Source organism: Lutra lutra, chromosome 1, assembly GCF_902655055.1.
Source record: "Lutra lutra chromosome 1, mLutLut1.2, whole genome shotgun sequence".
Taxonomy (NCBI): Eukaryota; Metazoa; Chordata; class Mammalia; order Carnivora; family Mustelidae; genus Lutra; species Lutra lutra.
The window spans coordinates 22,921,643-22,934,186 of record NC_062278.1 but is presented as its reverse complement, the minus strand read 5'-3'; the positions used below and the strand labels follow the sequence as shown (position 1 = coordinate 22,934,186).

General features: G+C 32.1%; 1 protein-coding gene across 2 annotated transcripts in view; it reads left to right on the top strand.

Annotated features, from left to right (window-relative positions):
- The window catches only part of NCAM2 (neural cell adhesion molecule 2), a 532,785-nt gene that overhangs the window by 480,588 nt on the left and 39,653 nt on the right, over positions 1-12,544 (top strand). Inside the window, exon 16 of one of the 2 annotated variants that reach the window (XM_047721668.1) lies at positions 5,433-7,006. The exons of the other annotated variant lie outside the window; for it this stretch is intronic. Within the exon in view, the coding sequence (XP_047577624.1) occupies positions 5,433-5,539 (107 nt within the window). The 3' untranslated portion in view covers positions 5,540-7,006. Of the gene's footprint in view, positions 1-5,432; positions 7,007-12,544 lie in introns of those variants that run through there. 2 annotated transcript variants of the gene reach the window in all.

Below are 12,544 nucleotides of genomic sequence, written 5' to 3'. Positions count from 1 at the left end.
GCCTGGGTGGCTCGGTCAGTAGAACATCTGCCTTTGGCTTAGGTCATGATTCTGGGGTCCTGGGATTGAACCCCTTATCAGGCCCCCAGCTCATCAGGGAATCTGCTTCTTCCTACCCTCTGCTGCTCCCCATGCTTGTGTGTGCTCTCTCTCTCTTTCTAATAAATAAATAAAATCTTAAAGTAATTGTTGTTAATAAAAACCAAAAGTAAGTATGGACAAAAGGGTAAATAAGAATATATGTATATACATATATACATACATATATAGACACATACATACATATACAGGCACAAAAATACCTAAGATATATTATGATACATTTACTATAAAAACATATTTTGTTTGAGTTTCAGAATCAGATTGTGGGCAGTACTTAGAAGATAAGTGAAAAGAATTATGGTTTATAATTTCAGCTTAGCTCTTGTTACTTAATTTCCCTTGATATGCATTTCTTTATCTCTAAGGTAGTTTCTTCTGGTCCTGTTATATTAAGATTCATTCATTTGTTCCAGATATTTATTGGGGTCTTACTTTGTGAGAAGGACAGGCATGGGTACAGAGGAATGACCTGTGAAAAATACAGACTGGCCTCTGCCCTCAGGGACTTTATAATCTAGTAGGGAAGATAGGCATAAAGCCTAGGGTTAGAATAATGACCAAATAATTGCAGCTAATAGATGTGTTCGTGCTGTATGCTGCATGAAGGGGTTTGGCACTTGTACCTAACTTGTGAGAGGGTGGAGTTCGGGAACGGTTCCTTTAGAAAGTCCCTTTCCAAAAGAAACTTACAAGAAATGAGTCTTCCAAGGAAAGTGTCATATATAAAAGTGGCCTCTGCCTGGGAAGTAGATAAAACATGGTTGAAGAGAACCTGGAAGTGTGAACAAAAGTAAGGATGAAGAGGGATCTGTGACCCAGATAATCCAAGGTCTTCTGAAAATGACATAAACAATCTTAAAAAAAGTTCTTAGAAGCAATAAGAAATCATTTGAAGCAGGGACGTTATATGAGTAGATAGACATTACAGACAGATTAATCTAGCTCAGATGGTGAAAGGAAGAGATGGGTGAATAGAACACTTGGAAAAAAGTGATAGCAGGAGCAAAAGAGAACTGTGAGTAAATTCTGGACACAGTGTAGATGTAGGTTAACCTTACACGTGTAACATATTGAATTCAGTAGATATTGATGACTTTGAGTTTCTTGCTTGGATAGCGGGAACACTGTTGGCATCATCTCTCAGGATAAAGAATTTGAGGAGCAGGATTTGGAGAATAGGATCAAACACAAGATCGGTTTGGTGGTTTTTAGGTTTGAAATGTCAAGTAGTAGTTATATGTATGTGTATAAAGGTGAGAAGATAGCCATAGATTGGAAACATATATTATTATGTTAACAGGTTAACAGGTGAATGGTATTTGAAACCTGGGTGAGGATAAAATTAGACATTGAGTAATACCTAAGCTCTATGAAAAGGAGTCGACATCTAAAATACTCATAGATGTCTCCCTGGTACCTAGAAGGGTGACTGGCACAGCACAGATATTCAAGGAGTACTTCTTGGGTAACTGAGTAGAGGATGAAGAACTGAGTCCCAAGGAACTAAGATATTGTACAGGAAGAGGAAACCACAGCAGCCCTTACCCACTCCCTCTGAGACGAAGATGTAGAGTTCCTGGCAAAAGAGAAGACTGTAGTATCTTGGAAGCTAAGAGAGAATCATCTTTCAAGAAGAAAAGCTGTAAATCTCCTTTGCCACTTCAGATGCTGCTGAGAGGTCAGCGGAACTCAATGGAAAGAGATGTGAAGTGTCCTTCATACATACAACTTTGCTGAAGTGGCTGAGAGAGAAATTAGGTAGGAGTGGGCTGAGGATTTAATGTGAGGTGAAGAGGTTTAGATTCCATGTTTATTTAATGCTTGTAAGAAGGTTTTCTATGAAGGTGAGCAGAGTTAAAAAAAAAAAAAAGAAACAGTGTTAGAAAGACTTTTAGGATGAAAAATGCTTGAGTGTGTTTCGTAGCTGATCATGCAGTCAAGAAGTCAGAAAAAGCTATCTGAGAAGGTAGGAGAAAGAATTCCTCCTCTCTAAACTGGGCAGCTGATACAAAGCAATAGCAGCCTCCTAGAAAAGGGGAAAGAAGAAGAAAAGATTATTTATAAAAATGTTAGAAAATAATGTCTAGTTAACTGTAGCCACAGACTCAGATCCTCAATCCACTGGCTACTTAAGCCTTACGGAAAGCCACGATAAAGACATGCCTTTATAGTTCAAGCATTGTTCTGTTTGGCTCTAGAAGTTTCTTGGGGCAATGTTAAAGGCTGTGATGGGTGACGGTGAATTTGGAAGCCTTTATGTCCATGATATCCTACAGAGTTAAAATTATGTACTGATAAAATAAGGAAAATAATCTGCATATGCTGTCATCAAAACTACTCTTGTGCGATTTCTTATTCCATTTTAAAGTAAATATTATATTTTCAAACTCATATCTGAAATAAGTTATCTATAATAAGCTAACAGGTCTTAAGTCTTTTTATTCTAGTTTTAGAAGATGTGAACTTTACAAGTTAATTTAGTTTTAATTCATTTTTGGTAGCATGCCTTGTAAACTGTCTAACTAAGTTTATGGACTTTTGAATTTAAAAAGCCATTGCTTATGTGCATTTAATATATTTAACTTTTGTAAGCAACAGGCTAAATATAGGATACATGTAATCATTGGACCGAAGAACTATTTTTTTAACAATATGCTCACCTTACATTCATACATTACATTACATACATATATATATTACATTGTATACATACACATGCACACACACACACATATACACAATATATTATTGACAATACTGGCTTTTTTTTTTCTTTAAGATTTTATTTATTTATTTGACAGACAGAGATCACAAGTAGGCAGAGAGGCAGGCAGAGAGAGAGAGAGGAGGAAGCAGGCTCCCCACAGAGCAGAGAGCCCGATGTGGGGCTCGATCCCAGGATCCTGGGATCACGACCCGAGCCAAAGGCAGAGGCCTTAACCCACTGAGCCACCCAGGTGCCCCGACAATACTGGCTTTTCTACGTATGTGTATTAGAGGATACCACACTTCTCCATAGTTTATTATTCCAATTTAAAAAGTACTTCATGATGAATAATATTTTCTCATTTTCTCTTATTAAATATGTGTTTATTTTGAAAGATGTGTTTCTTGAGTTACATAGAACTGGAGTGCAAAATCACAATCCTGTTCTTTTTTGGAATATTCATAACAGCATAATGCCATCTCACTTTATTTATAAACAATGAGATATTGAATAGTTATGACAAATTCTTTTTTTAACTTTATTTTAAAATTCTTTTTTTAAACTTTATTTAAATTTTTCAGTGTTCCAAGATTCATTGTTTAATGCATCACACCAAATTAATTCTTATAAAATAATTATAAACCTATGGAATAATAGTCTGATAAAATGACATTTATGGATTTGTTCTGTAATCTTTGTGGCTAAAAACACTAGTACTTTGGTGGTTTGAATACAATCTAATATTTTAAAAAATTCTTGGTGATAAATTTATTTTGAAAAACATTTTCCACCATTTCTTTTGGTTTATGACAGGTTTAATACTGTCTGTTTTAACAAAAACAACAACAAAAGACCTTTACTTTTTTCTTTTAGTAATTGCTTCCTTTCTCTGCTTTTGTTACTATGAATTGAACACGTCTAATTTTAACACTATCAAATAACTTGGTGACAAGTAATTCCATTCATACATTGTTGAGATCTGATGATAAAACTATTCTACCATATGAATTCAAGCACGTAATAATACATCTATAGGGGTTCCTCAAATTTAAGAAGCTAAGAAAGAATTATACAAATCACCACCACTACATATGTTGTTAAAATTTTTCAGGTTTCTTTTCTTTTGTCTTTTCATGGTTATTTTTTTTTTTTAAGATTTTATTTATTTATTTGAGAGAGAGACAGTGAGAGAGAGCATGAGCAAGGAGAATGTCAGAGAGAGAAGCAGACTCCCCATGGAGCTGGGAGCCCAATGTGGGACTCGATCCCGGTACTCCGGGATCATGACCTGAGCCGAAGGCAGTTGTCCAACCAACTGAGCCACCCAGGCGTCCCTTTTCATGGTTATTTTGATTATACTTCTAATGAACTGAAGAGTGAAATAATTTTGATAACACTCCATCTAGTTCTAAGCAATACTAGTATACTCTTACAGTTCTGAATAACTCAACATGAACAAAAAAAACAATATATTCAAGTCCATGGCAAATACTAAAATGCCTTCTTAAAGCTAAATTTATTATCTGTTCAGAATATGAATAAGAACAATTCTAAAACAATGGTGAAATTGAGTTTCAGTTAATTGGAAAGAACTTTATTTTAACTATCTGGAAATCTCAGTCAAAGCTAAATATTAATACTACACTAAAAACAATATTTCTTTGAATTTAGCACATAATGAAAAAGTCAACATATTTTTTCATGATTTATTTGTTCTCAAAGTTATTTTTAAAGAGGTACAATGACAGGGGTGCCTGGATGGCTCAATGGGTTAAGCCTCGGGGCTTTGGCTCAGGTCATGATCTCAGGGTCCTGGGATCAAGACCTAAACCTGGCTCTCTGCTCAGCAGGGAGCCTGCTTTCCTCTCTCTGCCTGCCTGTCTGCCTATTTGTGATTGCTCTGTCAAATAAATAAATAAGATCTTAGGAAAAAAATAAAATAAAATAAAGAGGTACAATGACATATGTCTAGAGTTTGCCTTTCGTTAGTTGGATCAGGACTCCTTCCTTCTATTCTTATGGCCAATTTTCATTGTGTGAATATGTAATTTTCATTGATATTTCTTAGTAGTTTATTCACTATTAAAATATAACTACTTTAATTAAATATTTCTTCTAAGATACAATGGCAGCGAAAAGTACTATCAGTAAACATTGCAGAATAAAATGAGTTCGTATCTACAGTAGCAATGTGATTTTACCAGTACAGTAGCGCAGTGAAATGGCAGATGCCTTCTCGGTTATAAGTTGTATCTTCATTCGAGAATAATTAAGGTGCCTACATTTGAAAAATTAATGACAGAACTACTGTCTGATTTATGTGTAGTAAACATTATTAATATTGAGTATTAATATTGAGGCTCAGCTATGATTTTAATATGAGACAACTATTTAGAAATGTTTTATACAGATTTTAGCCATTCTTTGTCTTGTATCAAAGTAATTTTTTTGTAGGTAATTTGTAATGGCTTTGTGTAAATCTTGCATTAATTATTTTCTCTTTTTTTTTCTTTCCTACTGTCACTTTTTTCTTTTTCTTTACTTTCGTATTTGTAACCTTACTCTTTTCTTCCTTAATTATTTTATTCTTACTCTATTTTCAAAAACAATTTCCGTCATGCAGATAAATGCTGTGAAGCGAATAAAGGTGAAAACAGAAGCCAGTCATGGCAGCTGAATGCTGCTGGGTTTTCTTTCATTCTAGCCATAAGTTTGTCTTGGATGTTTTAATGTTGTTATATGATATTTCCTTTTATGCCCCGCAAATTTACAAGGCTAATCTGAAATTATGATAAAAGGTTTTCTAAGATCCAACTAATAGTGCATGTATCTTCACCCATGAACAATTAGCCTATTTTCCTTTCCCCAAATTGTCAAACTTTAAAGTAGATAATTTGTCAGAAAATCACTGAAAGAAAGAGAATCCGGATTGTTTCTTCCAGGATACAGTTCACTGAATAATTTGCTTCATTCTAAAATTTCCTTTAATTTCTGAAGTTGACCTTGTTAAATATCATGTCACTTTTACTTGGAACATAAGCATTTGCTGCATTCTAATCTCTTTTATTTGATTATTTTGCAAATCTAATTCAATATCCATGAGCATACATTGTACAAATAGTAATTATATTATGTAGAATTGTGGATCTTTTATATTGGTTTAAAATGTTATCCTTTTAAATTTAAGTTTCTAACTTTATGGACATTTATAAAACTTCATAGTGTTTACCATTTAAATAAAACATAACCTTGATAACTTTTATTATATTAGATGTGTACCCCTATTGTGCTGCCTATTTTTCTTTTACTGACCTAAAATGTCATAAGGAATAAAAGTGGAAGAATTTCTTCTTTTAAATTTGAACACCAATTTTAAGGTATCCATTTTTCATTATGTGAAAATATCTCACTGCAGTTGTTCCAAAGTAAATAATAAATTAAGTTTTAATGTGTTTAAAAAGTTGCACCCTGTTCACTGGATAAGGACTGTACTGTGAGCTGGTATCCGCTACTCTTACCTACTTCTTGAGAGAAGATGAAATTGAGGTGAGAAGGAGGTGTTGCTAAATTCCATTTTTTAGAGGAAGCTGGATTTGAGGGAGTATCATGAGTAATGATTTCAGTTTTGACATTTTCATTCATTATGAAATAAGAAAAGTGTTTTGTGCTTTTTACTCTCAAACACACTCTTGCAAATGATTCTTAACACTCATTCAGGACAATTAGAAAGCAATCAGATTTATGTATATCACAAGAGTGACCATACCTATCTGGTAAATCAAATGATTGGATTCTGGGCTTTGAGAGTCCCTCATCAAAAACTATTTATTTTGCTGCATGAAAGCATTTTCTTATTCTTTAAAAAAAAAAAAAAAAAAACCTACAGGATCCTATTACATAAGATGTAACGCTAGATTTCTCCTTAGTAGTCTGTTTTCTTTATCTTTTCTAAATTCTGCTAGGCACTTCTGTCCTTTCTTCTGACCTAGCAATGGACCCTTTAGAATCCAAAAGTAATCCATCCACAGATTAAACACTTTTCTATTTCCTTCCCTTTTCTTCTGCTGAGACAAAGGGACTCCCAGACTTGGGCACGATGGAACTCTAACCTGCTTATGGAGAATGTTTTGTTTTTAAAATCACCATAGCAGGGGTGTCTTAGTCAGTTAAGCATCTTCCTTCAGCTCAGGTTATGATCCTGGGGTCCTGGGATTGACCCCACATTTTTCAGTGGGGATCCTGCTTCTCCTTCTGCACATCCTCTACTTGTGTTCTCTCTCTCTCTCTCAAAGAAAGAAATGAAATAAAATAAAACAAAATTACCACAGCCAACTTTTTTTTTTTTTTAATTAAAGAACTAATTATAAGTGCATGTTATATTCCAGGAGGTCTGTATTTGGAGAAGATATGTAGACTGGTTGGTTACTAATAACCAGAAAGTTCTGGGAAAGAAAAGAGTGCCAATAACTCTTCCAGGAAGTTTTTCCTGTTCACTATAACCTGCCTGAAGCTTTCCAATAAGAGAAAGGCTTCCATGAGATTCATGTAGAAATTATTTTGACATAGTATATGATAGAAAATGCTTTCGTGGAGAACATGGAATATGAATTTCATAAGATAACATAGCTGATTTTAAAAATTTAATATTCTATGACTTAAGGTCACCAACAGTGATATGACGAATACTCAAAGTCAGGTTTACATGGTACTTAAAGTGATATTTTGACAGTTGAGAAAATAATCTAAAATCAAAATTTTATTGTCTCAGAATTATTTACATTTAAGAAATTCTTCACTTAGTTTTTATAAACACTTAAGTACAGAACAAGTTTTTAATCCTGAAATTAATAAGCAATGTATCACTTGACCAAATGTTTATGCTTAGAAGAACAGTTATTTAGCAGTGCTGAGAAATGTGTAAATTCTTGAAAATAGATCCTCAGATATCTTAACATACATGTTCCGTGCTTTGGTTTATTTCTACAAGAAATAGGAAAGCACAAAACTCTGAACAGCACAGCTATAACATTTCGATAATTGAGACCTTAGAGATTATAAATTACCTTCTTAGATTTTTAAAAAATCTTAATAATATGTAAGTTTTGTTACTAAATTATCATTTTTATTATCTGAGTTTTAGTTTTGTTATATGCAACCATGTAATCTGACGGTGCTGTTTAGTCTAATTAGTATCTACCTGTGGGTATAAATGAATGTGAATGTTGGTAAACAAAACATAAAAATTCAACTTCTTTTAAGTCTCTCCTTCATATCATCCAGTGAATTTTTTCAACCAATAAATTCTTAAATAAAATCCTGTGTCTAAGATGTATAAAATATGAACTTGTGTGTTAAGGTGAGTTTTCTGTTAACCATTACATGTAATGTGTCTGTGTCTCCAGATATGTAGATCATAGCTCTAAATGTTAAATCATTCCAGAAATTTGAGTATCCTCTACCAGTTACTAAGTTAGTTGATTTTTTAAAATTTCTTTCCTTTAGCCCAAATATCTTAAGTATTTCAAAACATTAAATAAATAAATATATTTTAGACACTGGATTAAACATTTATGTATGTAATTTCAGTTAGACATATAAAATGAATACATACATGAATAACTTAATTGAAAATAGTTTTCACTATTTCAATATACAGCAGGTTTTTTTAAATTAAGAATTAAAAGGGGCACCTGGATGGTTCAGTGGTTTAAAGCCTCTGCCTTCGGCTCAGGTCATGATCTCAGGGTCCTGGAATCTAGCCCCACAACGGGCTCTCTGCTCAGCAGGAAGCCTGCTTCTTCCTCTCTCTCTGCCTGCCTCTCTGCCTACTTATGATCTCTGTCAACTAAATAAATAAAATCTTTAAAAAAATAAAAAATAAATAAATTAAGAATTAAAAATACAAGTATGTACAGAAGTTCATAGGTTATACAATTTGGGTCAATTTGGAAGCCATTATAATTTAACTGAAATATATTCCATGTAAGAATGGTGACTTATCATATTTAATTTAAAACTGAAATAAGGAAAATTCTACAGTAGTTTCAACTTAGAACATTTGGATTTGTGATTATTTAGTTATAATCACAAAAAAGTGTGCAAGAAGTAATTAATCTTTTTTGGGACAGGATGAATTCTATTAGACATCTGAAAACTATTGTATTTATTAATATGGTATACCTAAACTGGGAATGGAAAAATAAATTTTAAATTTACAAATGATTTTAGTGATTTAAGATAGATATTTATATATCAATAGTAGAATCATTAAGTATGTTCAGGTCTAGTTTTCAAGAAGAGTTAGCTCATGTTACCTATAACAACACTTTCAGTTTTGAAGTAGTTAGGAAATCTCTCTAGTCATGTAAAATTATCTGAAAATTTCTACCTGTTTGTTTTTGGTTATGACATTAGCTGCATTAAGAACTTTAAATAGTGTGTTACAGTGCTATCTAAATTAAATGTTATTTATAATTTTCTTTAGCCCTTATGTATTATAATTTTACTTATCATGAAGGTTGTATCCCCATGTGTCATTTAATGTATTTTATTATGACTCAAATCTTGAGGCATAATATCCTTTAAACAACCTTTGAATAGGTACAAATTAAGTAGGTTTTCTCTTATGTTAGCTTTTTTCCTTCCTTCTTTCCTTCCTTCCTTCCTTCCTTCTTTCCTTCCTTCCAATTTATTCTTTCTAATATTCTCTCTCCCTTACATTCTTTTTATTCCCCCTCTTTGTCTCTATTGCTGGGTTATTTTCTCTCTTTCCCAACCCCCTCCAGCCTTCCATCCCTTTCTCTCAATTTCTGCCCATGAATAAATAGGATTTATTTTTTCTACTTCTTTTCCATTAATCACTGTTAAATCTTAAAGTCTTACAATTTGTGCTATGGATATATGTCCTAAAACCTTCAGAAAGACTAATTCATTGAGGGGATAGCTCAAATTTGCAAATTTTAAATTATTGGAGATGCAAATATTCTACAAATAGCCCTTGAAATTATCTCAATATGAATTGAAATTGGTAAAAATTTCATTCCCAGCTGATTATGTTGTAAAAAATAAAGAGAATTATTTAATCAATGTTAATACTTGATAGTTTATCTTAGAATCCAGAAGGTATTACCACAGTAAGTTTTAGGACCTAACTAAAGAAAAAAAATCTTTCTAACCTCTCCTTAACCTGATCTCTTCTGTATTACCATCTAAATGGGTAGAGGTAACATTTAAAGTTACCACTTTTTTTAACTTTTAAATATAAAGCTGTAGTATTATCTCTTTAATTTATTGTACTTAAAAACTTGATGAAATACATAAAAGTTATAATAGCATCTTGACAGCTTCTCAATTTTTACCTAAGGCAAACAACTTCAGTAAACTTAAATTTAATTGTTCTGCCATAAAGACAGAGATAAGAGAGTGATATCAATGCTGTGTTTTCCAAATACCTTTGGTTTTATTATCTTACATAATATGAGCCAGATAAAGATTTTCTGATAGTAATCCATTCTTCTTTTATGGCTATTAATTAATTTTAAAGCCTAAATTGAAAGAAAAATTGAAACAGCTAAGGAAAACACATATGTTCAAGAGTTCTATTATTATATCTGTGCTGATCTGAACTGCAACTGATGTCCTTATGGCTCTGTTGGTAGACTATTATTTTACCTAATTTTTAAAGATAGGTTGATTCAAGTAGACTCAAATTTCATTTTTAGTGTGAATTAATTAAATGTATTTTTAGTTATAATGTAAAGTTTCTTAATTTGTATGTATTCAAATTCAATTAAGTTATTCTTTATCATTCCATTTTAACTAATGAAAATGCAAAGTAACATATTTATAAGCATTGCATAATATTAAGAGATAGCATCTTTTTCTTAATTATACCATATTTATTTTTATTATATACTTGTACTAAATGGGCACTATGAAATAAATCTCCTAGTTAATATTTTTTTAATTGCAAGCAATTAAAAATTACTGTCTTAATCTCCATGATGCATGAACTTCTTTAAGAATATTTTATCTCACATCTTACACTGATTTTATGTATAACACTTGTGTTTTAAAGTGACTATTTCTGATCATTTTAATTGCATTTGTTTTCATCATGGCTTATTTTCTTGAAAAAAATGTACGTTATAAATGTATTGTCTTCAGTATCATCGTTTATTTAAAACCCTCAACATAATATCCAGCACTATGTGTAATCCTATGCATGTGTTTCATAGTAAATTAAATGTCATTTTATTTTCTGTACCTCTGTGTCTCCACTGTTGTAATAAAGAAAACTGAGGAAAAGCTTTGTTATATGTGTTTTCTTTATTACTGGTACAAATCTTTTCTGTCCTTGTTGTGTGTTTTCATTCCTAATTTGATCAAATCTAATATCACAGTGTAATAAACATACAATCATTGAGTGACTTCTATTTGGGACAAATAATTAAGATTCATATTGCAAAAATAATTTAGAAACACTGCTAAATAGTGTTTCTTTCATAGTAAACTAGTTCCAAAGTCTTCTTATAAACTTCAGTGACAAGTAGGAGACCAAAATAGTCAGATTCTATCTCAATAAAACACAGGAATAAAGTTAATAATTTTAATAATGCAAGCATTGTTAAGTAGTTTCCTTTACTAGCAAAAGTTTAAAAAGGCAGATGTAAATGCTTAAAGAGATTTTTCAAATCTCTTTGATTAATGCATTATTGTAATTCAGTTTAAGCACCATGCGAATGAAATTGTAGAAAATTCCTAAGTTTTGCTGCTCAACCATGGACAAGGTTTGAAACAAAAATGATTTTTTTCTTAAGTTCTCTTTCTTAATGTGTACTATGCCACATCCTGTGTGGAATATTTCCTTCATTCTTCATAAAATCCCTCTGAAGTATCATTTCTCCCATATTTTAGAGGAGAATAGTGAGGCCTAAATAAATTGAGTAATTTACACAAAAAGTCATAATTAGCATCCAGGTCCAGGGTTCTTAATAAAACATTTTATTTCTCTCTTTGTTTTAGTACTGGACCTGGGTTCAAATGCTAATTCTTTAATATGGAAATTATTCAATTAGTTTTTATAAAGTAAAAAATTGCTGACTTAGATATGAATGCAGAAGTCTCTTAAATAATTATATCAAGGGCTGCATTGTCAGATAAAAATGAAATAGTATAGAAATTACAAAGGTGAGGGGCGCCTGGGTGGCTCAGTGGGTTAAGCCGCTGCCTTCGGCTCAGGTCATGATCTCAGGGTCCTGGGATCGAGTCCCGCATCAGGCTCTCTGCTCAGTGGGGAGCCTGCTTCCCTCTCTCTCTGCCTGCCTCTCCGTCTACTTGTGATCTCTCTCTGTCAAATAAATAAAATCTTTAAAAAAAAAAAGAAATTACAAAGGTGAAAAAGTTCATTTTCAAGATTTGCATTATTTTAAGGCACACTCAATCTTTCTTATTCCAGAACAGCCCACCCTTAAATGTATATATTAATCTATATATCTCCCATCAAAACATATTTGTATACATTTCAATTAGTTTTTATGAAGTAAAAAATGTCAATGTAATATCTGTATTTTGTTATAATTTTTAAACTTCTTTCAATTGATTCAATAGTTAAAAAAAGTTTTGTACATTGGGAGAGAAAGAAAGTTAAGTTTTCTTTGTTCTTGTTTTTGTTTTTCCTGAAACCCCTTGAAAGTGAGCTGGTATCAAATGGGAAGTATCTAGGAATCGTTGGAT